Source organism: Berghia stephanieae, chromosome 6 (assembly GCF_034508935.2).
Source record: "Berghia stephanieae isolate SIO BIC M18660-M18661 chromosome 6, UCSD_Bste_1.3, whole genome shotgun sequence".
NCBI lineage: Eukaryota > Metazoa > Mollusca > Gastropoda > Nudibranchia > Aeolidiidae > Berghia > Berghia stephanieae.
The window spans coordinates 8425679-8452883 of record NC_088365.1 but is presented as its reverse complement, the minus strand read 5'-3'; the positions used below and the strand labels follow the sequence as shown (position 1 = coordinate 8452883).

General features: G+C 33.1%; 1 protein-coding gene across 2 annotated transcripts; it reads left to right on the top strand.

Annotated features, from left to right (window-relative positions):
• The first annotated feature begins 25 nt into the window (after window positions 1–25).
• On the top strand, window positions 26–26947 carry LOC144974430 (uncharacterized). 2 transcript variants are annotated; one of them, XM_078917295.1, is made up of 16 exons: window positions 26–306; window positions 1120–1498; window positions 2597–2743; window positions 3690–3758; window positions 4667–4776; window positions 5828–5935; window positions 6935–7028; window positions 8030–8160; window positions 8928–9014; window positions 14612–14727; window positions 15340–15418; window positions 15981–16070; window positions 21180–21284; window positions 22347–22505; window positions 23305–23366; window positions 23670–26947. In XM_078917295.1, exons 2-16 carry the CDS (start codon window positions 1186–1188, stop codon window positions 23800–23802), a joined length of 1803 nt encoding a protein of 600 aa, XP_078773421.1. In that variant the 5' UTR covers window positions 26–306; window positions 1120–1185; the 3' UTR covers window positions 23803–26947. The 2 variants fall into 2 exon arrangements, with proteins under 2 accessions (XP_078773421.1, XP_078773422.1); XM_078917296.1 differs by lacking the exon at window positions 5828–5935 and having other exon boundaries at window positions 30–306.
• Window positions 26948–27205: the final 258 nt, after the last annotated feature.

Sequence of the window (27205 nt, the reverse complement as noted above, 5' to 3'; positions counted from 1 at the left end):
CGTGTCCGCGGGAAGTAGAAATGTTGGTTGTCAGCCAAGCTTTATTGGATAAACATTCGCCAAGATGATTTGAGATTTAGTGTGCTCGAGTGCGTTATTCTCAGCACATGAGTTGACACGCCACTAGACCTTTTCATTGCACCCGATCCAAAGTGGCCTTGGGAAAGGATTAACAAAAAATAATTAGAGAGCTGCGTGTATCAAGTTAAGATTTTATAATATGAATACACAGCAAAGGTATTGGCTGTACTAACTCTGACGGTTGATGGTTGTTAGTTTAGCACAAATTGCCGGAGTTGACATCAGGTAATGCAGACTAGGAAAAGGTCATAAAACTTGAAAATAATTATAGTGAGTGATATTTTGTGAGTTAATTTTTTGTCATTCAATATTAGACAACAGTGCGTGAAGATCTCTGCCCTAGGTAGGGAGAGAAATAAACTGGTGAAGGCAACAGTTAAGGGGAAGCTTGATAGATATGTTGTATCCTTTTCTATGATGTTAAGGCTAAGGGGGATACATTTGATGAACAGAAGCTTTATACGAAATATTATCATATGGTCTTTACGAGAAAAAATGCCGGCTTTTAATAATTTTAATTAAGGGCATTTGTTTGATCTCTTCAAATAACATTGTTTTCTAAGCATTAGGGATTGCCCTTATCCTTTCCTCACCATTATCAAATTTGTTAACCAATTGAAGACGCAGAGTTCAATGTAAAGCCTCAGTGATGCATTATTTTGGGCCTTTTTTATATGGTGGGATATTTTTAATAGAAGATGCAGATTTCAACTTTGTAGAATCATTCTTTGTGTAAATTTTATGTGCAGATATTTCTTGGCACTTTTCTTTGTTATCATAAATGTCCACTTTAAATCCATCCGCGGGATAGTACACATGTTTCCTAACTACTTTATTTGTCATCAATGTCTGAACCATTCTCCTTGACGATACTTCAATGAGATTGTGGCTTTGTTTTGAGGACCATTTTTATAGAAGTTAGTTGAATTTAGGTTGGTTAAATAAATAAATGAAATTACTGAAAATAGTCATTTAATATATGTTGTTGTTTAAAAAATATATATAATCAACATAATTAATTAAATTATCTTCTTTCAGTCTATTGTCAATTCTCTATGAAAGATTTGACTTTCAAAAATAAAGCTGACCTTTGATGTCTACACCATGGAAAAAGAACGTGTTGCAATTAAGATGCAGAGGCATCTTAGGCCTCTTACAGCTGCACCAAAGAAAACAAAAGCTAAAGCCCCAAAATCAATAGGACTTAGACCAGTCACAGCCTCCACAACAAGAACAAGAAATTATGCCAGACCAAGCCTAGGAAAGTCACATCTTCAAGCATCATCTGGGAAAAGTTTGGATTCTGATTCACGGTCACGTCCCCCATCATCCCTTGATTTGACACCGATATATAACAGTGAAGCTGAACTTGAATTAATAAAGATTGTTGGTACCAAAGAGGATGCAGATGAAAAGTGTACGTATTTTGGGTTTTTAAAATTAAAAATGCGTCACTGATTTCTATATGAAAACACCAGTTCATATTCTCATTGATTGATATTGTATTTGAAGTGTCGTCTGTATAAAGTCAACACCTTGGGACTGTAAAAGTTTGTTGACTTAATTTAATGACTTAAAGTGCAGTTGATTATACCTTTTATTGATAAAAGACGATTCATATCGCTGTCTTGACTGTTTTGTAGATTGGAGGAACTATTAATTTATATTGTCAGTTTTAGTTCCCAATCTTGTCATCTAATTTTTAATCTGGTTTATTTTTTTTTTATTTTTTTTTTCTTTTGTTTTTGATTTGGGACCATAATGATATCATCATCATACAATCACTGTCAGTGATTATCTTAGTTTATGTGGATGATGTGCCTAACTGACACCTTCAGGTGGAGTGCCTGCTCAAGCCTCACACATCTTTCTTCCCTTCTTTCTTTCATTCTGACTTAATGTTTCCTCTTTAACGATTTCAACCAGTCGCATTTAGTTGACTTTAAATGGAATTCTCTCTATAGTTGTTGACTTCATCAGAAATTTGGTAACAATAACAATGAAGGAAAACAATTGAGACCACTGTCAGGTGTTGCTGAAGGGTAGGAGTTGATGTTTTGCAGACTGCGCTGTATTACAATATTTTTTGCAAAGATAGTATTGGTTATTTAATAGTTTAATTTAGAATAGCTTACATTTTATGCTCTTCATAATGTTTCTGATAAATTATTTTGTTTTGCATTTACACACTCTTACCATTCTTGATGCTGTGTACAAAACTTTATCTATGCCATAAGAGGACCAAATAGAAATAGCTCCATTTACAATTTCTATAGATTTTCATTATATCTTAGGATTTAGAAAATTATTCCACCCCCCCCCCCCCCTTTTTTTTTTTTCTTTTAGTATAGTATAGTATAGTCTGTCCAGCGAATTAGACTTTCAGTGACTTTGCTGATCAAGGTATGGATAATTCTTTGCAGTCATCTTTTAAAATTTTTCGTTTTCCCCTTGGGGATGCACTTACCTATCTTTTCTTATAAATATGGAAATTTTAAAAATGTTCAATTTGTAGGTGTTGGTATTCCTGATAGAGCTTTAGCTAGCGAGGAGGAGCCAGTTGGAGAAAGAAAGAGACATCCATCTTTCGATACATGGATTGCTGGTTCTCCACATTCAAGTGATGAATTTGACACAGATGTTGAAGAAGAACTTCCAGAGAGTAAGTAGTTTAAAAAACTTTTCTCTCAAGCATATTTTCACTGAATTGCTGAACATTCCATCTACTTTATAGATTAAAGCAGTATAGTAAAATCGTTTAACCAATAATTTAAACTGTAATTTATATTACAGTTTTCACGTGAGTAACGTGAATATCCTGAATATCCATTCTGCCAAAATGCCAATTTTTTTTCTCTGTTCTTGAAACATATTTTTTTTGTCTATTGAATTCATCACTCTGAGCGCCCAATCTTTTGATCTGATTTCTATTGTCTGCTCATTTTTGTTACCAATGACGAGCATGTTGTCAAAGCTTCATTCGCCTTACATTTAAGCCTCACTCTATAAACAAGTCAACTAAGTACTCAAAATGAAGGGGCAATGTAAAATGAAGCTTTGATAGCATGATCATTGATTTTCCCTCAGTCATTTAACAGATTAGGATTACATAATGCTTTATTCCAATGAGACTGCTGGAGACGGCAATACATTTACCAATGGGACATGTAACTGGATAAACTTTGAAAATGATAATAATGACAAGGAAATAAGTATAAGAACTTGATTGGAAAGAATAGACTGTTTCCAAGTGATGGGACATGATATGTCTATTTCTTTTTGATAACATTTTGAAAGGAGGGAACAAAGATGTGGTATGTTGATTGTATAGATCCGGCTAAAAAGAATAAATTAATTAATATATGATTTTTAAAGCATAAAATGAAAAATTATTTGTAATATTAGCAAATAAAGCACTTTGCAAATGAATCTGTTACAAATACTGAAGTAAAATTCTATAATTAAATGTTATTTAAAAGTTAGCCCCAAAGTTTAATCTGGCAGCCTAGTATTAACAAGAAAATGAAGATTTGATTCTTTGTCACACATTTACGATCATTTAAAAATAATAATTACTCCATTACACATATGGATTTGTTTCATTACAGCGCCAGCAAGTAGCATTACGTTGGATCCTACTGGGAAGCTGGAGTATGAGGAGCAATGTCGGAAACACGGTGTGTGTTAATTTTGTATGAATTTATTCCCCTTCAACTAAGTATTTTCTTTATAGTGACAGAATGGCAAGGTATCTACATTGTTTTGTTTAGTTATAAACCTTTGACATCTGAACCATGGATAAGCGGTTCTGAATTGAGGAAATTAAGGGTAGTTAAATTTATCCTCTGTCATGATCTGCCTAAGAATTAGGATCATGTAATCAATTTACACAGTAATGGAGGAGAGATAAATGTTCATCACTGTTTTATAAAAATGAAACTTATATTGAAATAAGAGAGATGATTCAAATTCAAAATTATTTATGTGACCAATGAACGGTTTGCAACAGTTTGCCGTAAAATGAATTGTCAAATAAAAATACATTTTGATTAAGCTTTCATTTTTCCTCAGTTTGAAGTTTAGTTAATTAGAGATTTAAGATAAAAATCTGAAAAGGTGTGTATGCTTTAGCTTTAGCTGGAAATACAGCATTTTAGAATTTTCTGGCTCTCCACTCATTTTCTTTAGATTGTATATTATATAATACAAACATTCCCAGCTAAAAAATAAAATGGATAGAAATTTCCCCAACTTCAAAACAAAAGGAAAGAACTGGTCAACAGGGAGTTGAAGAGAGCGAATAGAAGGGTTCAGAACTTTTTATTACATTTTGTTTGACAAGATTGAATTATTATCATGATTACAGTGATAATTCGTGATTAATGTGGATGTTTAGACGCTATATAAATTATTTATTTATTTATTTTTTATTTATTTATTTATTTATTTATCTATTTATTATTACTAACAAATCTTGACTGGAGAAAGAATCTCAGACCTTCTGATTACCATTCAGGAATGCTACCATTTCACCACAGAGGTTAATCGATAGATGGTGAATGAATAGGGAATTTATTTATTTCAGGATTTATACCCATTTCCTACTTGTGTCGTCACATTGGTCAGCGTAATGTCAGGATGAGGCATCGATACCTTGGTGGGAATGCAACCAAACCTTTGGCCCTGGCATTTCAAGTAAGTTGCCGGCCTTTCATTCATTGATTAATGTTTTTGAAATATCATTGTCATGCCTTGAACACCATCCTGGGACATAGGCTACCAGGGGCAGCTGGTAAGGTTCCTTCAATAGGGTGCTACAACAGACAACAAATTGGACCATGGGATGATGCCAATAAAGGTGCATATTATTTATCATGTGCACAATTTGGAACACAATAATGATATTAATAGTTTGTAAAACGCCACCTAGGCATTTTTACCATACAAAACATTCCCCTGTATGTGTATTCATTTTACACTTTGTTCTTGTGTCACAAAGGTTTTATCATTTACATTTTATTTTTTTGTTTCTATTAATGTGGAACTAATGATATTCATAAAAATTGACGACGAAGAAAAAATTGTTTTTGAGGTGGTCTTTATGCTCTCGCTTTCAAGTCAAGCAGTGATATGACTACTTGTGTGCAGTCCCTTCCATGCAAAGTTCACCAATTAGTAAAAGACAATTGATGTAGTTTAGGCTAATAATGGGCCTAGATTTTAAGACTTACAATATGTAATCGACGTCACCTAGCTCACGCTGCTTTTCTTGATGTGCTGCAATAACGTATTACTCTAAAATAGCCACGCTTGTAGGCCACCTCCATCCATCACAATCCTTGGTGAAGTTCACCAGCTGTTTTTCAGTCTTACCAATCTGGCAGTTTTGTCGCATTGTGTTCATATCTGTTGGAAAATGTATGAGGAAATGATTTTTCTTCAAATGAAGAAGACCAATAGCTATACTATGTCATTCATGTCATTTAGAATCTGAGAATGAGAGACAAGTATTCAAACAGGAAAGAATTAGAGCTCGTTTCTGAGGCTTTTAGTTGAGACTCAAATTTTATTGGGTTTTTTATGTTAATGATGTAATAAAAAATATAGGGAAAGAGTTACTTTTTAAGAATAAATAGTTAAGTTGTTTTCTGGCATCTTTTATAAAATTGAAACTAGATGGCACAGGAATGCTCGTCTACTTTGGTACATTTATTACATTTTGTTTCTTATCTTTCGTCATTCACAGCACAACACAGTTACTGAAAATTTAGATTTAGGGGACAACTATATTGAACCAGAAGGAGCAAGTTATCTTGCAACAATGTTGAAGGAAAATCACTTCATTGTGTCTCTGGTAATCAGTCACCTATCTGCTTGCTTTTTAAAAATATATATTTATTTTCCTCCCCCCTCCCTCTCTCTCTCTCTCTCTCTCTCTCTCTCTCTCTCTCTCTCTCTCTCTCTCTCTATCTATCTATCTCTCTCTCTATCTCTCTCACTCTCTCTGTCTCTCCGCATACACAGACACACACACTCACACATACAAGCATAGTTGTCCGTTCAATGATTGGTGCCCGTCCAATGAATTTGATGATAAGTTGATCAACTTAAAATTTATGATTCAAGTGTTTAATCAAATTTGATTTCAATTTCTATTGTCTTTATAGACAACACATTTTTCTACATCGTAAGAGAACTCCAGAGAGATTTTTATTTGGGCATGGAGAGATACTTTCTGATTTAGTATCTTATATATTTTGACCACTTATCATAGAATTCTTTCCCAATGTTAAGAGTGGAAAATGGTTGATATAGATTTTAAGAAATTGACTATATTCAAATATTTAAAAATAATTAGAGAAACCACCAACTGATATCGGTTCAATGCAAGTACTTCCGCCTCATTGTCATACTTGCTAACCAGAAAAGTTGACACACAACACACGTGCTAAAAGTGAAGGCGTCTGTTTTATTTGGGATTTGACATCGATACTCTTTATAAAATCATCACGATGGCTAATCAATCTCATACTACATGCAAACCATCTTCATGGCAATGGTAAAATTTGGTGACATTAGTTCAGTGGTTTTGGGGCCTTAGTGTTACCAAAAATTCAATTTGCCAAATATATAATGAGATATATATTCCTAATTACATCTACAATTACAGCATTTCTCTTTTACTTTTATCTGAGTTATGCTTGGTGGAGTTTTCTTTTCGGTTTGTTTTGCCTTTTTTTTGTTGTTGTTTGTTTTGCTTTTTAAAAACTAAACAATAAGCATCATGGATAATTTAATGTGCAGTGGGTACCTCTATTTTTTCTGAGCTTAAAATACTTGTATTTTATTTCAGAATCTGTCCAACAACTGTGTAGGTACCATGGGTATTGAGGCTATTGCCGAAATGCTAGAAGTGAACACAACCCTCAAGATGCTGTCTTTGTCTGGTGAGTATTTCTCTCCATTCTTTTCTTGCTCAGCTTAACTATTCTTAACTTCATTATAATTGCTGCGAAATATCCATTGACGAAATATCAAACATTTCAAGTTCTATTTTCAAAACTTTACATGGGAACTACAACTTTTCCTTTGAGTTGACTCTTTTTTTTAAGACTGAGTTAAGCATTCATTGGCAGATTGCTTCAAATAGCATTTTCTTTTTACTGCAAGCAATATCTCACTACCACACATGAGGTGTAAATGTGATTTGACACCCAAAACTATCTCTTTTGTCTGTCGGATAAGAGTTAGATTGCTAGATCTGATTTAGATGTGACCAAATTGAATGAGTGGCCGAATGTGATGCGAAAGTGATATATGCATAAATCAATTACTCTAATTGCAAGGGCTTAGTTTACTAATTTCATGAAACAAAATGTAGAGGGAAATCCGAGTTTTGAAATGAATCAGATGTCAGCTTGATCAAATGATGAAGACTGTGGGTCTTAGTTTCCCAGAATATTGCATAGAATGATAATGTTCTGGTTTGTTTGGGTCTATTTTGTTACCCAGATACAAAATGATAGCAGTATAAAAGTGTATAAGTACTATGAACCTTGAGATATTGCACATTGTAACATTATCCTTTTTTCGTTTCTATTTCTCCACCAATTTACACACGCATACAAAGGCAATCGTTTATGTGATAAAGACGTTCACCATCTTATCAACCCACAAAATGATAGCAGTATAAAAGTGTATAAGTACTATGAACCTTGAGATATTGCACATTGTAACATTATCCTTTTTTCGTTTCTATTTCTCCACCAATTTACACACGCATACAAAGGCAATCGCTTATGTGATAAAGACGTTCACCATCTTATCAACCCACAAAATGGTAGCAGTATAAAAGTGTATAAGTACTATGAACCTTGAGATATTGCACATTGTAACATTATCCTTTTTTCATTTCTATTTCTCCACCAATTTACACATGCATACAAAGGCAATCGTTTGTGTGATAAAGACGTTCACCATCTTATCAACCCGCTAAAGAACAACACGTCACTCACCTCCCTTGACCTGAGCCATAATGAGTTCTCTGTGATGGGCGGAATCCATTTGGGTGGTGCTTTGGTAATAATGAATACACCGATATCTTTAAAACTTCATTAATTTGTTGAAGTTAAAGTATTGTCTTAATAACTTTTTAGTGCAATAGCCTTCTAATAAATTATAATTCTGCCAGTTTCGAAGATTTTTAAAATGTAAAACATATTTTAACCTTTCTATTGCCAGAAATTGCACTTATTTCCTACAGTAAATATTCCTGTGAAAGTTGTTTTTTTTTTTTAATCAGGTACTAAAGCCAGGCCTGTTTTTAGCACTCTCTGTTAAATACTTGCTGACATTATAGGCACAATAATATGGTCAAGTATTGCATTAACATTGCTCGAACCTGGGTTTGGGCCCTGCTAATGGTGTCATGTTTTTTCCATGAGTAAAAGACTTAACTCCTTTTGCTGACTTTGTGATGCTTCACTACTATTCATGCGCTGCTATTTTAGTTTTTCTCTTTTATTTTTGGATAGAATTTGAAAAATAAACATTTCTTTGTATATTTATGAGGAGAATTTAACGTTGTCATCACCTACCAATGAATAAAGGGGCATAGGTTATTTTTGACAAGAGTGATGTTTGATAAATTATTTTATTCCATTAGCTAATAATATTACAGTTGCCTTCAGTGGAAAAGTGTCATTTATAATTAGTTATTACTTGTTGCCAAAGTATGTGATATAGATGTCATTTTTAACGTTTACAGACTTATCTTAAAAGAAAATTTCCCGTTTTGATTTTTAAAATGATTTGTCATTCTTCACATGTCAACATATTACCTACAGGGTGTAAATGAAGGCATTGTTGATCTGGATCTCAGTTGGAACTGTTTACGTAAACATGGGGCTGTTGCCATTATCAATGCTTTAAAGGTAAGTGCTTTAATAATATTAATAATAATAATGATATATACTTTATTCGTCCAAACAATGGAAATTCGTTTACAGACGTGGCATGCATAAAAATGTATAAACACAAAGTCGAGAGTCTATGGCGACAATGTATACATATATATATATATATATATATATATATTGAATCGTGTTTGATACAAATATGGTACGAACAGTGCTCGACATGTAGTAATGGAGCGAATTATTATTTTTAAAAATATTTACCACAATGTTTGAGACAGTCTACATTAATGTTTCAGGCTTAATTTGCCATCGTCAGGACTGAGTTGTTTTGTTGACTGTTGTTGTTTCTTGAAGTGGTTCCGGTTTAAAGTTAATTAACAAGAATTTCCGTCGATGTGGACACGTTCCGTACATCTCAATTTTCGTGTTGAGTGTGGCTTCATGAGGGTGTTTGATTATAGTATATTTCTCTTCCAGGCATAAGCTACATTGTTTTGATGTTGGTGTGTATCCTGTTGCTTTAGATAAAATTTTCCATGAAATGTTGTGGTCTAGTTTGTTGTCTTTTAATTTCCAAATATGTTCGCTGAGTTTTGTGGATGTTTTTTTGTTAGTGTTTCTAAATGTTGAGGTGTGGAGGTTGTATCTTGTTTTGAAATTATTTTCTGTTAGTCCTACATATTTTTCTTGCTTGTTTGTTTTAGTTTCTGTGACTGTGGCTTGGTAAATTAAACTTGATTCTAAGCATTGTTTGTTTAGCGGGCAATGTTCTTTATTTCTGCAGTTGCATTTTCTGGTGGGTGGGTTTTGCTCTTGTCGGTGGTTTATTAATATTTTTTTGTTGTGGCTTGAAATTATTTGTTCTGTGTTGCGCATACACGAGTAGCTTATTTTTATGGTATTCCTGTTGATAATTTTATGTAGCTTGTGGTTTTTTGGAAAGTGTGTATCAATTAACTTCAGGAACTGCTGTCCTATGTTTGTGCTGACGTTTTTGTCGAAAGGTGGGTTGAACCAAGTTATGTGTCGTTTTCTTGTTTTACGTTCTTCACTTGTGTGTTGGGTTTACATGAGAGGGAGGCGTCTGTGTATTCAAATGGTGTGTTGTATCCGCTTTTTGTGAGTGCTTCTTTGTAGGGGGTGGCTGCGACGTTGAATATCTCTCTGTTTTCCGAAAGTTTGCTCACCCTCAGTGCTATGTTTTTTGGTATGTTTTCAATGACGGGACGGGGGTGGTTGCTGTTTTTATTAATGTAGCTAATGGTGTTGTTTGGTTTTCTGAACGGTTGGAATGAATTGGATTTTATGTCGAATGTGATGTCGAGGAAGTCAACTGTTTTTTTGTTTGCTTCTATCGTGATTTTCAAATTGTTGTTTTGGAATATTTTACAGATTTGTTTTTTGATGTTTTCGTTCGCTCTTGGTCGTCTGTTGGTTATAGCGAGTCCGTCATCTCTATAGAGGCCGATGTATGTGTGTGTATGTTGCAGTTGTGACAGGATGTAGAGTCCAACCAGTTCGCAGGTTTCAGCACCGTTGAACGAACCCATTGTTACGTCGAAATCATTATGTCGCTTTGTCCACGGCGTGTTGTCATAGTATAGTGTGCTGTGCTTGGTGTGTTTGATGATGTGTTTTTCCTCTTCTGTGATGTTGGTGTATTTTGCTGCGAATTCCAATGCTTTGTTTAGTAAGTCTGGAGTGATGGAGGGGTAAAAATCGCAAATGTCGAAAGAGATGAAGGTGCAATTTTCTTTGTTTTGGATATTTTTAAACCATTCAATGACTTCATCGGTGTTTTTCCACTGGTTGAATTTAGTTGCTTCTTTGACGTTTTATTTATTTTTTCTAATATCTTTTTGCTGATTTTTCCAATTTCAGATTTGTATGGATTTATTAGTCTACATTTTGGATTATTTTTGAAGTCAGGTTGTGATCTTTTAATGTGATGAACGCTTCTCTTCTTGGTGCTATATCGATTCGATCGCTAAGGTCAAGTCTGTTCGCTATATTCTTATCTTCTTTTGTGATCTCTTCGGTTCTATGTGTTCTGTCTTTCTTATAGTCTTTGTTAATTTGTTTGTGTGTCATTTTATCATATTCCTCAGGTGTCATTTTGTAATAGTTGTTGGATTTGTCGGCTGGTATCAGAAGTTGTTTTTCTTTGTTTATTTTCTTCACATCGATAGTCAGTTGGTTTTGGAAGTTGTTATTTTTGTTTTTGAACTGTACACTTTGAATGAGATCTGAAAGTCCGTCTTCTAATTTTTTAAATTCAGGTATTGGGGGGGGGGGGGGGGGGGGTGAATTTGTAGAGTTGAAGCCGTACGTTTTCTTGTGGGTGGGTTCTAAATGTGGGTTCAGGAAAAAGAATGTTCTCCATCGTAGATTCTTGACAAATGTTTCTGTTCTTGCTATTAGTGATTTAATGTAAGATTTTCTGTTGCAGGTAGGAATACTCTTTGTAGAATATGGGAAAGTAGTAGGTCTAAGTTGTGGCGTAGTGTCCATTTTGTGTCTAAGAGTGCTCAACGGTGCGGAGCTGTGTATTGAATCGTGTTTGATACAAATAGGTACGAAAAGTGCTCGACATGTAGTAATGGAGCGAATTATTATTTTAAAAAATATTTACCACAATGTTTGAGACAGTCTACATTAATGTTTCAGGCTTAATTTGCCATCGTCAGGACTGAGTTGTTTTGTTGACTGTTGTTGTTTCTTGATCGAATCGATATAGCACCAAGAAGAGAAGCGTTCATCACATTAAAAGATCACAAACCTGACTTCAAAAATAATCCAAAATGTAGACTAATAAATCCATACAAATCTGAAATTGGAAAAATCAGCAAAAAGATATTAGAAAAAATAAATAAAAACGTCAAAGAAGCAACTAAATTCAACCAGTGGAAAAACACCGATGAAGCCATTGAATGGTTTAAAAATATCCAAAACAAAGAAAATTGCACCTTCATCTCTTTCGACATTTGCGATTTTTACCCCTCCATCACTCCAGACTTACTAAACAAAGCATTGGAATTCGCAGCAAAATACACCAACATCACAGAAGAGGAAAAACACTCATCAAACACACCAAGCACAGCACACTATACTACGACAACACGCCGTGGACAAAGCGACATAATGATTTCGACGTAACAATGGGTTCGTTCGACGGTGCTGAAACATGCGAACTGGTCGGACTCTACATCCTGTCACAACTGCAACATACACACACATACATCGGCCGCTATAGAGATGACGGACTCGCTATAACCAACAGACGACCAAGAGCGAACGAAAACATCAAAAAACAAATCTGTAAAATATTCCAAAACAACAATTTGAAAATCACGATAGAAGCAAACAAAAAAACAGTTGACTTCCTCGACATCACATTCGACATAAAATCCAATTCATTCCAACCGTTCAGAAAACCAAACAACACCATTAGCTACATTAATAAAAACAGCAACCACCCCCGTCCCGTCATTGAAAACATACCAAAAAACATAGCACTGAGGGTGAGCAAACTTTCGGAAAACAGAGAGATATTCAACGTCGCAGCCCCCCCCTACAAAGAAGCACTCACAAAAAGCGGATACAACACACCATTTGAATACACAGACGCCTCCCTCTCATGTAAACCCCAACACACAAGTGAAGAACGTAAAACAAGAAAACGACACATAACTTGGTTCAACCACCTTTCGACAAAACGTCAGCACAAACATAGGACAGCAGTTCCTGAAGTTAATTGATACACACTTTCCAAAAAACCACAAGCTACATAAAATTATCAACAGGAATACCATAAAAATAAGCTACTCGTGTATGCGCAACATAGAACAAATAATTTCAAGCCACAACAAAAAAATATTAATAAACCACCGACAAGGGCAAAACCCACCCACCAGAAAATGCAACTGCAGAAATAAAGAACATTGTCCGCTAAACAAACAATGCTTAGAATCAAGTTTAATTTACCAAGCCACAGTCACAGAAACTAAAACAAACAAGCAAGAAAAATATGTAGGACTAACAGAAAATAATTTCAAAACAAGATACAACCTCCACACCTCAACATTTAGAAACACTAACAAAAAAACATCCACAAAACTCAGCGAACATATTTGGAAATTAAAAGACAACAAACTAGACCACAACATTTCATGGAAAATTTTATCTAAAGCAACAGGATACACACCAACATCAAAACAATGTAGCTTATGCCTGGAAGAGAAATATACTATAATCAAACACCCTCATGAAGCCACACTCAACACGAAAAGTGAGATGTACGGAACGTGTCCACATCGGCGGAAATTCTTGTTAATTAACTTTAAACCGGAACCAATTCAAGAAACAACAACAGTCAACAAAACAACTCAGTCCTGACGATGGCAAATTAAGCCTGAAACATTAATGTAGACTGTCTCAAACATTGTGGTAAATATTTTTAAAAAAATATATATATATATGTATTATATATATATATATATATATATATATATATATTATATATATATATATATATATATATATATATATGCAAATGCAGAAAAATGTAAAAATATACAACCAAGAACCAATAGCAACACTTTATATATTAATTTAATAAATTAAAATAGGCCATACCTCTGGAAGTGTGGTTATGACTGATTTTATTCACAGCATTTTCAAATATAGATCATTGACAATTAAAAATATACTCCACATTAAGTTGTAGATGCTTCTTTATTTTCATTCTTTTTAAATAGAGGCCAGAAACTTGTTTGTTTAAAATGACAGACAGACAGTAAAGGCTAGGTAAAATATCACTTACGATTGAGAGATGGAACGTACTATTACTGTCCATATCAATCGCAGCGTAGCCTATTAAGATGACATCACTTGTGCTTTTATCACCAGTACTGCGATAGCAATATTCACCAACCAGAGATTTAAAAATATTTTTTAATTTAAAAAAAAATTAAATTTACTTTTTCTAATATCTATTAATTAGAGCCCAGAGGCTATCTATTGCCACCCACAGCTAGCTAACTCTCCAATACATTTGTACGACCCCCCACCCAACTCCCCACTTTCTTCTTATCCCTTCTTTCATTCATTCATTCACCCTCCTTTTCTTAATTCACCCATCCCCATCTCTCCACCCACCCACCTACAGACTCTTAGGACCTGCCTGGACTCCTCTCCAACTTGCTCATCTGTTCCATTACACTCTGTGCCCTCTCCTTCCCACCCTCCCACCCCTCCTTGACCATCTCCAACTCCAACACTATTTATTTCTTCTTTCGGGTTGCATAAGCCTCAGCTATTTGTGTTTTTTTTTCTCTATAATCTTGAGGATCCTCCCTAGTAAATGATTTCATACGATAAGTGTATTTTTCAAATATCTTTCTTTTTCCTTTCCATTTTTTTCTATATTGATTTTTTTCAAATTATGTTACAAACTGTAAATATTCTTTCACATTATTTCCTCCCTCTTCATCTCCTACTCCTCGTTTAGGCACCTCTAGCTTTTGGTTTTGAATTAGCGTATACCTATTTGCTTAAAATTGCTTGTTGTGCTTTTACCAACTAAACATTACATTTTTTTATTATTTGATAAGATGAACAAGACACTGGAAATTTTAGACCTTGGATGGAATGGCTTGGGTCTTGAAGGTGCTACAGCTTTGCAAAAATGTCTTCAGATGAATACAACACTCAAAGTTTTAGATTTAACGTAAGTGGTATATATTTAAATCCATCAATCAAAGTTGTTTTGGAGAACAATTGTACACTCAAAGGATACCAGTCAATAATGTGGTAGGCCACTATTTTGTCAAATAAGAAAAAGTTGTGTATTATACCAAGAGATATTATACTAAGTGGTTTGCCATCCTTGTCAAATACTACTACTACTACTACTACTACTACTACTACTACTACTACTACTACTACTACTACTACTGCTACTACTGCTACTACTACTACTACTACTACTACTACTACTACTACTACTACTACTACTACTACTACTACTACTACTACTACTACAACTACTGATAATAATAATAATAACAATGATGATGATAATGATAATGATAGTAATGATAATATTAATAATAATAATAATAATAATAATAGTAATAATAATAATAATAATAATAATAATAATAATAATAATAATAATAATAATAATAATAATAATAATAATAATGACGATGACTGTACTATAAGATATAAATTGCTTTACATTTTTTTCAAAGAAGACAATGTAAATATAGTTTACACAATTCATAGTTTAATAACCAAATTTCCTTATCTCTTTTGTTATTTTTTCATTTTATTACAGAAATAACCGACTAGAAACTAAATCTGCTGAAAAAATTGCGTTGGGACTCAAGAAAAATTTATCCTTAGAAACCATCATAGTGAGTATTGCTCTATACATCATATTTATTGTTGATTTATGTCAATTTTTACGTAATTTACCTTTTGTTTTTGTTTATTTTTTAATTTTTAAAAAATTCAATGATAACAGTGATCTAAGAAATCAATTATTAATAAAAATATGTATCAGTTTGTTTTTTTAGCAAATCCAAAGTAGATGCTTATATTTATACATATTTTTTTCCTTCTTATTGAATCAGTAAAAAATATAAATAGTCTAGGGGGTCTTCGCATCACAATTTCTAGAACACTATTCATAAGCCATTGAAAAACAAACGTGGAATATATTCTCAATAAATTACGAATGATTGCATAATTTTTCTACCAAAGTTAAAATGCCCTTGTAAGAAATATTTAATTAAGATATTTAAAGTGCACATTTTGCTTTAAAATGTTGTAAAAATATGCAGAAATTAAAAAGCTATCATATTATTGGGAAATCCCAATTATCAGTGGAAAGTCTCTCACCTCGCATATATTCCAATTCCAGACATTCGCTTCCAACGCATTTTAATGTACTCTTGTAAAACTCTCAATTCTTAGTTGAGCATGAATCCTCTAGGCGATGGTGGGATAGAATTGATACTTAAGGCTGCTGGGACACACCCATCACTTCATTTTCTGGCTTTGGAGGTAAGTAGCAAAACGAACTTTGGGAGGCCTTCCGAAAGCTCCTACATCCCCAGTTTTCTTTCTTTTTTTTTTATAATGTTCTAGTAGTGGGTTTGGGAGGGGGAAAACTTTTTTTAAAAAGTCTCCCCCCTCCCAAACCCCCTACTAGAACATAATAAAAAAAGTTTCCCCCTCCCAAACCCCCTACTAGAACATTATAAAAAAAAAAAAAGAATACTGGGGGATGTGGAGCTTTCGGAAGGTCTCCCCGAACTTTCATGGATTATTCCTTTTTTAGATGCATTTTTTTTTTCTTGTTTGAAACTTATGATCAGATTCTTACCCTTGCAGAAAGTTCTAGATAGTCAAGATTGCAAATCATATCTATTTCAGTGCGTGCATTAAATTGTAGGAAATACTTAAGAAAGGAGATTTGATCCACATAGATTCGTTTAAATGCTTTTCTTTGAGCTTTACATTCGTGAAGTTATCAGAAATTTAATTTAAGAGATTTTTCTTTCTTTCAGTTTTTTTTTTTTTTTTTTTTGTTTTTTTTTTTGTTTTCTAAGTTCTGATAAATATTTTCTATTTGTTGTCTTTTTAATTTCAAGTATTGGTCAAAGCAGTTACATTCCTGCCAATATTAAAATTATTGCATTTTATTATTTGATTTATTCTTTCCTGCATCCTACTAACTTTCAGAATTGTGCGGTAAGTTTGAGGTGCACTTCCGTTTTATGTTGAGTTTTTTTTTTCTTCTTTTTAAAGATGGAAACATCATATCATCTTTGACTTATTTAGTGATTTTTTTACAACTTTTAAACCTTAACTTTTAATATCATGAAAAAAAAGTAAAAGCTGAACATGTTACAATTTATGATTAACATTTAAAAAAAGAAAGTGTGGGGAAGATTTTATGTCACTGATTATTGTGATAGGTTTGTGTTGTTGTTGTTGTAAGTGTTTTGTTATGGTATGACTGTCGTGTCTTGATCAGGCTGTTGTGAGTAATCTTCATGTTGTGTTTGTTCACTGTCTCCCGCGTAAACGTGACGTCATCGTATCTATTCTATAAAAGCTCTCGACACCCTTCATTCTTTCTCTTGACCACAGCCTTATTTGAAATAGACATATCAACTATCTTCGCCCATCGTTGTATCTGCTACTAAGATCCGATCCGCCATACTTTTGGTATGTTATAAAAATCAGGCTAGACCGGGACGATTCCCGAAGTGCTCTAGAGCAGTTTTTAACCGCCCATATATGTCCTTTACATATATGGAGAACGCCCACTTCGGTGGAGACTTTTTCTAAACTTTTTCCTTATTTTTTACATCGTGAACGAGATTGGGAAATCCGTTCACGACAATTGGCGCTGCGACTAATTTCCGAACCCTGCCATTTTTAAAGTGTATGGTAGCACTCAGTGCACGGGAATTGACTTCTTCAAGGTAAAGAGTTCTTGTAAACAAATCAGAATTATGAATCTAAAAACTTGTTTCATCTGATTGTGTTGTAAGTATAGGGTCTTGAATTGAGTTCCCCTGGTTTAGTTGTGTTTTTCATGGGATATATATATATCCAGCCATTTACAAGTGCAGCAAGCAACCACTGATCTTGCTTTACAATTTTGATTGCTTATATCCCCAATGAAATTTAAAATATTGCATCCTTCCTAACAAGTTATCTTTTATAAATTTTGGTCCAACTTTCATAAGTACTATGTTCTGATATAGATATTTTAAGTAATGTTTTGGGACCCGACAAACTTATGCAAACATGATATCTTCCCACTTTTAATCTATATCGGGTATAACCTCAGGAGGGAAAGCATTTTAGGAGGGGGAGGAATGTGGGGAAGATTTTATGTCACTGATTATTGTGATAGGTTTGTGTTGTTGTTGTTGTAAGTGTTTTGTTATGGTATGACTGTCGTGTCTTGATCAGGCTGTTGTGAGTAATCTTCATGTTGTGTTTGTTCACTGTCTCCCGCGTAAACGTGACGTCATCGTATCTATTCTATAAAAGCTCTCGACACCCTTCATTCTTTCTCTTGACCACAGCCTTATTCAAAACAGACATACTATTCGCCTTTCGTTGAATCTTCCCACAGATCCGATCCGCCATACTTTTGGTATGTTATAAGAATCAGGCTAGACCGGGACGATTCCCGAAGTGCTCTAGAGCATTTTTTAACCGCCCATATATGTCCTCTACATATATGGAGAACGCCCACTTCGGTGGAGACTTTTTCTGAACTTTTTCCTTATTTTTTACATCGTGAACGAGATTGGGAAATCCGTTCACGACAAAAGTATGATTGATCATTTGGTCATTACAAAATGAATAACTTTTGTAAAAAAGTAATAAATGAGGAAAAAGTTGATTGGCTCTGTTGGTAGACAAGGCTGCTTGTCGTCTAGACCTCTGTCCTTTGTCTCAAGAGAATGAATAATTGTTGAAAAGATTTTACAAATAGACATGTTGCAAACAGATGACAATTCAAATTGAATTGGTTTGAATACAAGGACAAACACAATATAATGACAAATTACATGCACAAAGTGAAGATAAATCTTTATTGTTGTTGTGAATGCACTAATCTGCGTGCTTGTGCTCTTCTATATGTATGTGTGTCGTGTGTTAGTTGTTTCTCAAATGATTTCAGTCTTACCTCCCTTCCCCCTCAGCAGCAATACTTGACGTCATCATTTCAAGTCACTTTAGGGAAACAAATGCATGTTATACCTGCCAAACTGATTTGTGTCATTTGTGTAAATAATGATAAGCATAATTTAAATGCAATGTTTCTGATTAGCTAATTTTGTGCATGATTATTTTTTGTCTATAGCAATTCCTGTTTTAAAATATCTTTCATCCAATATTACGATGAACATTATTATGAATGTTGAGAAGTGAATATTTTTTTTTTTTTGGTATTAAAAGATGTTGATATTACAGAGCAGAAAAAAGTAGATCTCACATATATATATATACATTTTTTTCCCCCCTTGTGTATTTGTTTTTTATTTTTTGACATAATACAAGGGTGAGTCAAAAAGTAATGGGACAAATCTTCGACTGAGTTCATTTTTTCCCCCCATGGTTCAATTAGACGTATACATGTTCTCTCGAAGACAAAAGTTGAAATGTTTAATTCCATCAAATTTTGGCAAAATTATGGCAGTTAAAAATGGCTGCGCATATGAATGTCCATCAATGATAGAGAGCTGCCATTGAATTTCTTGTTCTCGAAGGAGAAACCTTGAGTAATATTTTCAAACGCCTCGAGAAAGTTTTTAAAACTCAGGCATTAGGTAGAAGCCGTGATTTCAGATGGGTTGAACATGAATATCATCAATTAGAATAAAATGAGAAGCAATCCAACACACACAATCTGACACCCCCTTAACCTTTTCTTTATCTGACAATCCTCGTGATGGTTGCCCTCCAAGCAGTGTCAACTCAGTAAATCAAATAAAGACAGAAGCATTGATCAAATCTGACAGAAGAATATCTCTTGATGAGATAGCAGGAGACCTTGAAATCAGACATGGAAGTGCCCATCAACTATTGAAATCCTTGGGATTCTCAAAGGTCTGAGCTCGTTGGGTACCTAGGCAGTTGACTGTGGATCGGATGCGTGAAAGAGGGAATTGCTGTGCCGAGCTACTCTGGCTAAGTGGGAGAGATGGCAGCTTTCTGAGTAGAATAATCATTGGAGATGAAACCGGAGTTCATCATTTGGAACCTGAGTCGAAGAGACAATCAATGAAATGGTGACATATAAAAAATTCAAAACTGAGAAATCATCTGGGAAACTTATGGCAACAGTGTTTTGGGACATTAGAGGTGTGATCCTCTTTGATTTCCTACCACATGGTGCCACTGTCAATTCTGAATGGTTTAGACTCTGAAGCAGCTGAAAGCAAGAATTCACTGAGTCTGACCGGATTTGGAGATGGAAAGAGTACTGTTTCTTTATGACAATGCCCATGTGCCAGAACAAAGGAGGTTTTCACATCATTTGGATGGACAACGCTGTCTCACCCTCCTTTTTCACCAGATTTGGCACCCTCAGACTTTCATCGTTTTGGTCCTCTGAAGAAGGCATTGAGGGGACATCGCCTTGAAGGTGATGAAGAAGTCAAGACAACAATGAAAAATTGTCTCAAAGCTCAGTCAACTCAGTTTTATGAGGACGGGATATACATGCCCTTACAAAAAGGTGGATTGTGGCTATTGAGCAAGGCGGAGACTATGTTGAGAAGTAGCATTCTACTCGGCTAATGCCAAGCTTTAGTTTGAGGTTTGATGCATGTTATTGATTCACTTTGTTTCAAAGTTTTAAGCAGAGTCTCATTACTTTTTGACTCACCCTTGTACTTATCGATACCAGCTTATTAGGTTTTTTGTTTGTTTTTTTCTTCAAAAGTATAATTGCACGATGTAGAATTGAAGTGAATATTCACTGTGTTATTGTTTTGTTCTTTATTTTCATACTTTCACTCTGAAACACACACAAAAACAAATACATGCACACACACACTTGTATGCACCAACACAAGCTTACACACACACACACACACACACACACACACTCACACACACACACACACACACAAACAATTCATTTCATTATTTAAATTTGAGTGCTACTTTTTGAAAGCAAGTAAGAATCTTGTTCTTATGCTTCAAATTTTTGGGATGATTTCAACAATTTACACTTATAGAATTTGAATTAGGTTTATTTATGTAAAGATATGATTCTGAACTTTGTTCATTGATTATCCGAGAACATTTTCAACATACATTCCTCACTCTAAAATATTCGAAATTAATTAAAAACCCTCTCAGAAATAGCAATTTTCATATGTAATAAAAATGATAATAGATTGTGGAATGGAAATGAAATTTGAATTGCATTTGCAACATTAAGTGCCGAATTGTACAGAAAACCCTCTTGTGTAGAATCGTATTGTGTAGCAAAGTTAAGCAACATTGTAAAGAATGTACAAAGTACAACAATTGTACAGGAAGCCTTCTTGAAGAATTAATGAAACATATTGAAGCACATCGAACATGGTATAACCGGGAAAACTGTATTTAAATGTGTTTATTTATTGTCAGGAAATGGCATTAACAAGATTGAATGCTACTTTAGCTGAAAACCTGGAAAAGGAGAGAGATATGGTGGTACTTCATGGAGGGATTGGAGGCTTTAAGAGGAACAGTGTAAGTTATCATTTTCACAGTAAAATGGTGTATCTTAATATGAGGCATTTTTAAAAAACTATAAATTCTATATATTTTAATCATAAATATCACTTACTTAACCTTTTGCGATGTTTCAAAACACATCAAGTTGACACTAAAGAGTGCCTTGAAAAAGGCTCTTTACTCACTTTCTCTCACTGTACTCAGGTATAAAATGAGTACCTGGCCGTTAAGAACGTTGTCTCTGTCCGAAAAAATTGTAACCTCGCCTAACAGGCGCCATGTCCCATCCTACATGTTAAGTGTTGCTGTTGGCCAGGGACCCCTTATAAAGCACTTTGAGCACGTTTAGTGGATATTGCGCTATATTAATGTTTTAGTTTTTTTAAAATGTTCTAGATTTTAATTGCCATTACCTGGTTGTGGTATGTGATCATTATGACCTTTTTTTATCAAATTCGATACCTTTCATTGTTGTCCAAAATCTACTGTCTAGCACAGTCTTAGACTTTGGTATACACGGTGACACAGGTGGGTTCTGAAAAAAATCCAATTGTCTTTGATGTATAGATTATGCATGAACTTAAAAAAAGATCCAACACATATTATATACTCTAATATGTTATAAGAATGCAGAAAAGATCAATTGAAGTTCTTAAATATACTGACTACATAACACTATTGTAATAGTTACCCTCTGTTACATAAAATATAATACTATCTGTGAAAGAGCTCAATGAAAATTGTGAATTAAAATTGAATGTAAAAAAAAAACCCCAAAAAACAAACAAAACTCGATATAGACAAAAAGAAACAATAAGTAGTATCTTTATTAACAATTTTAAAAAAAGAGCGAAACAGTTTGAATACTGATAGAATAACAGTGAGCAGGAACTGGGCACTATGTCAACTGATGATTATAAATTATCAATCTACTTCTACGTCATGGCACAAGACTGAAGGGCTAGAGCTCATGTGGTCGCTGGTTCGGATAACATAACACAATTATCAATCTCTTTGTTCTTTTTTATCTAAGTTTTGCCCCGCATAGCTAATTTATTTTATTTATTCCATCCTCAGGGAGTTGCAAACGTGATGAAGCTTTTCAACATATTCCTTAAAGAAAAAAGGACAGAACTCATGGGTGCTTTTCAGAGGCAAGATAAAGATAACTCAAATATTCTACAAGTCGATGACGTTAAACTTTGCCTCAGAGCTGCAGGTCTTAATCTAACAAATGTAAGCTATTGCATTTTCTAAGCCTTTGAGAAGATGTTTTTATAGAAAAGATTTATATTATTGCATGCAGTGGAGATAGGAAATTGACGGTTTTGTGCTATAACCCTGCAACTTGAAATTTTAACAAATCATATGTTTACTTAGTAAAGATAAGTCCCATTTGAAAGGCTTTTATTCATCTCAAAAGTCATACATAATAATAATGATAATAATATTAATAATAATAACAATAATAATAATAATAATAATAATAATAATAATAATAATAATAAATAATAATAATAATAATAATAATAATAAAATAATAATATTAATAATGATAATGATAATAATAATAATAATAATAATAATAATATAATAATAATAATAATAATAATAATAATAATAATAATAATAATAATAATGATGAGTGATGATGATGAGATGATGATGATGATGATGATGATGATGATGATGATGATGATGATGATAATAATAATAATAATAATAATAAGAATAATAAGGATAATGATAAAGATGATGATGATGATGATGAAGATGATGATTATTATTATGATAGTGAACATCATCACCATCATGTATTATTTGAGGTCATTACCGAACAGAATTGAAACTATATATTATGTTCTCTATGTTTATTTTAATTTTATTTACATAAACTGGAAAGTAAAAGTCAATTATTTTTTGTGACTGTTCTTGTTTATATGCTGAGAAGACGGAGAGAGAAAATGAAATTATTTGAATGCATTATGAACTTATATAAACTCAATTTTTCCTTAATTTCTTACTGTTGTTACAGCGTTACCTTGACCTCCTGGTTGATGATATGGACTCCTCGCATTCTGGTGTCATCAACTACAAGTAAGTGGAGAAACTATAAATCTTAAAATATCCCAGAATATTGATAAGAAAAAGCATTAAGCCAGAACACTTTCCTTCCACTTCCTCTGATTGTCCTAGTCCTCTGCCTAGGGGCGAGATGGTCGGGTGATTGCCATTATCATCACTGAATATTAAAAAGAATTTAGAGCTAAATTTTGTAAAAAGTTTTATATTTCAATTTTAATCTTTATCTTTGTTACCTGTCTGGATATTTCATACTGTTTTTTTTCCGCCAATTGATTATTCAGAAATTTATCAGACTATTGTTTCTCTTTCCATCAGAGACATTCTTTCAGGAGAAGCATTTTCGGAACATTCGCGACGCAGACCATCTCGTGGGTTTCAACTCTTAGGAAAGGCTAACATTTTGGATGAAGAAGATGATAGCATTTTCGAAAATGCAGATGATCTATAAAGTTTATGAGCACCGCTCAATCTTGAACAAACTGTTTTCAGTTAGTTTTTAGATGCATCTTGGGGATTATTTTGGTTTTAATGGCATGTTTTGCTTACAAATGATTAAAATCTGACCCTCGAAGAGTAGCTGAATGACAGCAACAGTTTAAAAGAGTCGACTTGTGCATGAAAAAGAAAACATTTTTCATTCATTAGACTCTTCAGTTTTAACATTTAAAAAATGAAAAGAGAATATTTTTGGGTTTGTTTTTTTTAGGGGGGGGGGGATGTTATCATGTTAATTGAATTTTATTATGAGCCATATACAATTAAATATTCATTTTTGTGCTCTACAACGTTGCAGTCGTGTCTTCCAAATATTCAACATTGAAGCTCCAATAAAAAAACTAATTGTTATAGTCATGATAATTGTAGACTTTCGTTTTAATGCTTGATGTAATGTAATAAATGACTCACATGTTATTGTATTTTATTTTTAATTCTCATAGATCTAAACTAGGATTATCAAATTGATCATATAATATTTTTCTAGATGTTAACCAAAGAAGAAGGTTACACTCAATATATTTTTAAAATGTTTTTGTGAAGCTTTGAAATCATCTTGATTATGCATCGAGAGCTTTCAAATAATGATGCCATTTATTTATTATATTATATATTTATGTACCATTTTAAATCAAAGAATCAGTCCAAAGGTATATCATAAAATCTACATTTTTCAACCTTTACGGGTCAAGAACGATCATGTGATATATTTACATTTTGCCATAGCTATCACTATTTAATGATTATACAAAACCACAAAAATCCACAAGGTTTATGTTATTAATTTATTGTCATTGTTTAAAAGAAAAACTGCTTCTTACTTTGATTAATTCTTAATGATAGTAAATTGAAGGAATTTGTCACCATACTTTACGAATATGGTTTAAAAGTGATGACATGTAAAATTAAATGCCTCGAATTCGAATTTGAAAAATTGTTGTTTGTTGTTGTTTTTTTTTAAAAATCTATAAGGTATAGAAACTGCTCATTTTAAATTCTAGTTGCAAATACTTATTAAAGTTTATTTGGCATTACTTTTGTTTATCTATAATGATTTGACATGAGAATGAGTTTGATTTAACGGACATATAGTGTTATATATTGTTATTATAACAGACTTTCAGCTGATGTCCAATGTCAGTAACGTACAAATTGATATATACATATATATACTTTATAATTTATAAGTAGACGAATTTCTGGTTTAATGATGGATGTCTTATTCTGTTCGAAGCTCTTTACAGTAATTTGTGTGATGGAATTCGTGAGACCAGGACTGTGTGAATTATTAAATAATAAAGGAGAACACAGATAAGTGAATTGATTTTAATTGAAACAATGTGAACATTGAATATTTGTTCAATAACGTTTCGAATGAGTTTGTTATTTGCTGTCGACAATTGGTAGCCTTCTCTCTTCTTTTACAATAATACGTTATCTTGTAATGAAAACCATAAACACTCAATTTCAATGACGTCATTTATCAGTATTTATTAGTCTATCTAGCTGAGAGAGGAGATGGGTGCCACCGAGCTATACAAGTCCACCGAAAGGATATGTGGAAGACAGTTAACACAACACTTGACATGGCCAGGTAGATTAATGACCGTGCTTAATGGTGGAAAGTGGTGAGATCTGCATCCCATGTATCCCCTGATGATCATTAGATCATGGGACGGATGATGATGATGATATATATATATATATTATATAAGTAAAACAAAATGAAATGCCATATCCAATTACATTTGCCATTATTTCTATGTTATTTAATTTTTAAAAGGCTACCTCTCTCTTTATTTGCTTCACTGCTTTAAAGAAACTAATTAATTAATAAACTTTGTGGTCTCCATTTCCATCCAGTCTGTTTTTACTTCATTAAACATTTTCGAAAATAAGTCTTTACAGAATCATTTGATTTATTTTGAATTTTCTGTTTTCTTTACTTTCTCTTCTTCTTCATATAAACGGACTGACTCAGACATGTTGAGATTTTTACTGTTGATGTGCATATCTACTGACTTTTTTGTATTCAAATATTAGTACCAGTCTGCATTTACGGGAGTACAGTCACGTCTCTCTAATCCTGAACTCCCAAATCTGGATGTATCCATTATCCTGACAGGTTGCCAGGGGACGGATTTTTTCTTCTTTATTTTTACACTTTCCAGATGTCTCTGTAACTGTAATCCTGACAAAATGCTGGGAACGGAGGTGTTCGGATTGGAAAGACATGACTGAATTTTGTTTTGCTAATCAGTTATTCTTTTCATGACATGTTTGTTCAAATTTACTCACTTATTTTAGATTGTAACCAAAGAACTCGATAAACCAAAGATTTTAAAGGTCTCGTATAATCCATTTATCTATCATATGTGTTTAAGTTGAGTTGGAGCAGAACTTTATTTTAACTTTATTGTTCTGAACTTCACATGTGTTTTTGAGTTTCCTTTTCATACAAAACAAGAAAGCAACTTACGTCAAAAGTCTCGAATACCAACTATGATAAAAACCAAAGATCCAAGCTTCCAATTATTATTATTATTATTATAAAATATGCTTTTATGATATTATACCTACCTCTGCTTTCATATTGCATTTACAATTTCATTGTTTCATAAATTCAACATTATTTCAGCATTATACCATGAATTGATATTGTCAAATATTTCTCACATAATATTTGATTACCTTAGTTGCATTTTAATCCGGCCACAGTAACGCGCTGTGAACAGAGGAAAATATACAACCATACTTTGAATGAAGCAATGTTGCTCTGTTTGACTCTGATAATCATTAAATCAAAAGAGATTTAAAAAAAAACTTTTATTTAATTAATTTTTCATATTTTTTTTTTATTTAAAGAAGATCATAATGTATCATATCAAGGAATAATTGATTTTATATTGACTATCGAGATTTATATATGGCTTTATTAGGAAAATGATTGACATTGTATTTACAGACGTATTTAGTCAAAAGATGATTGATTTATATTATATTTCTACAGCCCTGGTCTGTCTTTATTAATAATTAGTATAATGATGATCTATCCTCCAAAGTTAATCCTGACAATAAAATTAAAATACTACTTATGCCTTTCAACGTTTTGCTGTGCTTTTTGATCTGTGTGTGTGTGTGTGTGTTAATCATCATAATACCTACATAACACTCTTTCTCGCTGATGATAACATGTTTTGAATTATTGCATGACTTCTACCAATGCTTTGAGTTTTAGTGCGGTCTCTAATCCAAATTTAAATACTATTTATATATACAAATTATCCATGGTTTGTTACCATTCTGTGCTTCAATATTTATTTTTCCTGGACTCAAAATACATTTAACTTATAGGA

What these genes read in the sequence shown, in the direction of transcription:
- LOC144974430 (XM_078917295.1), top strand. Translation starts at nt 1,186, where the DNA reads ATGGAAAAAGAACGTGTTGCAATTAAGATGCAGAGGCATCTTAGGCCT. An exon ending in AGAGGATGCAGATGAAAAGT is followed by an intron (nt 1,499 to 2,596) that starts GTACGTATTTTG and finishes TTCAATTTGTAG; the next exon opens with GTGTTGGTATTCCTGATAGA. An exon ending in TGAAGAAGAACTTCCAGAGA is followed by an intron (nt 2,744 to 3,689) that starts GTAAGTAGTTTA and finishes GTTTCATTACAG; the next exon opens with CGCCAGCAAGTAGCATTACG.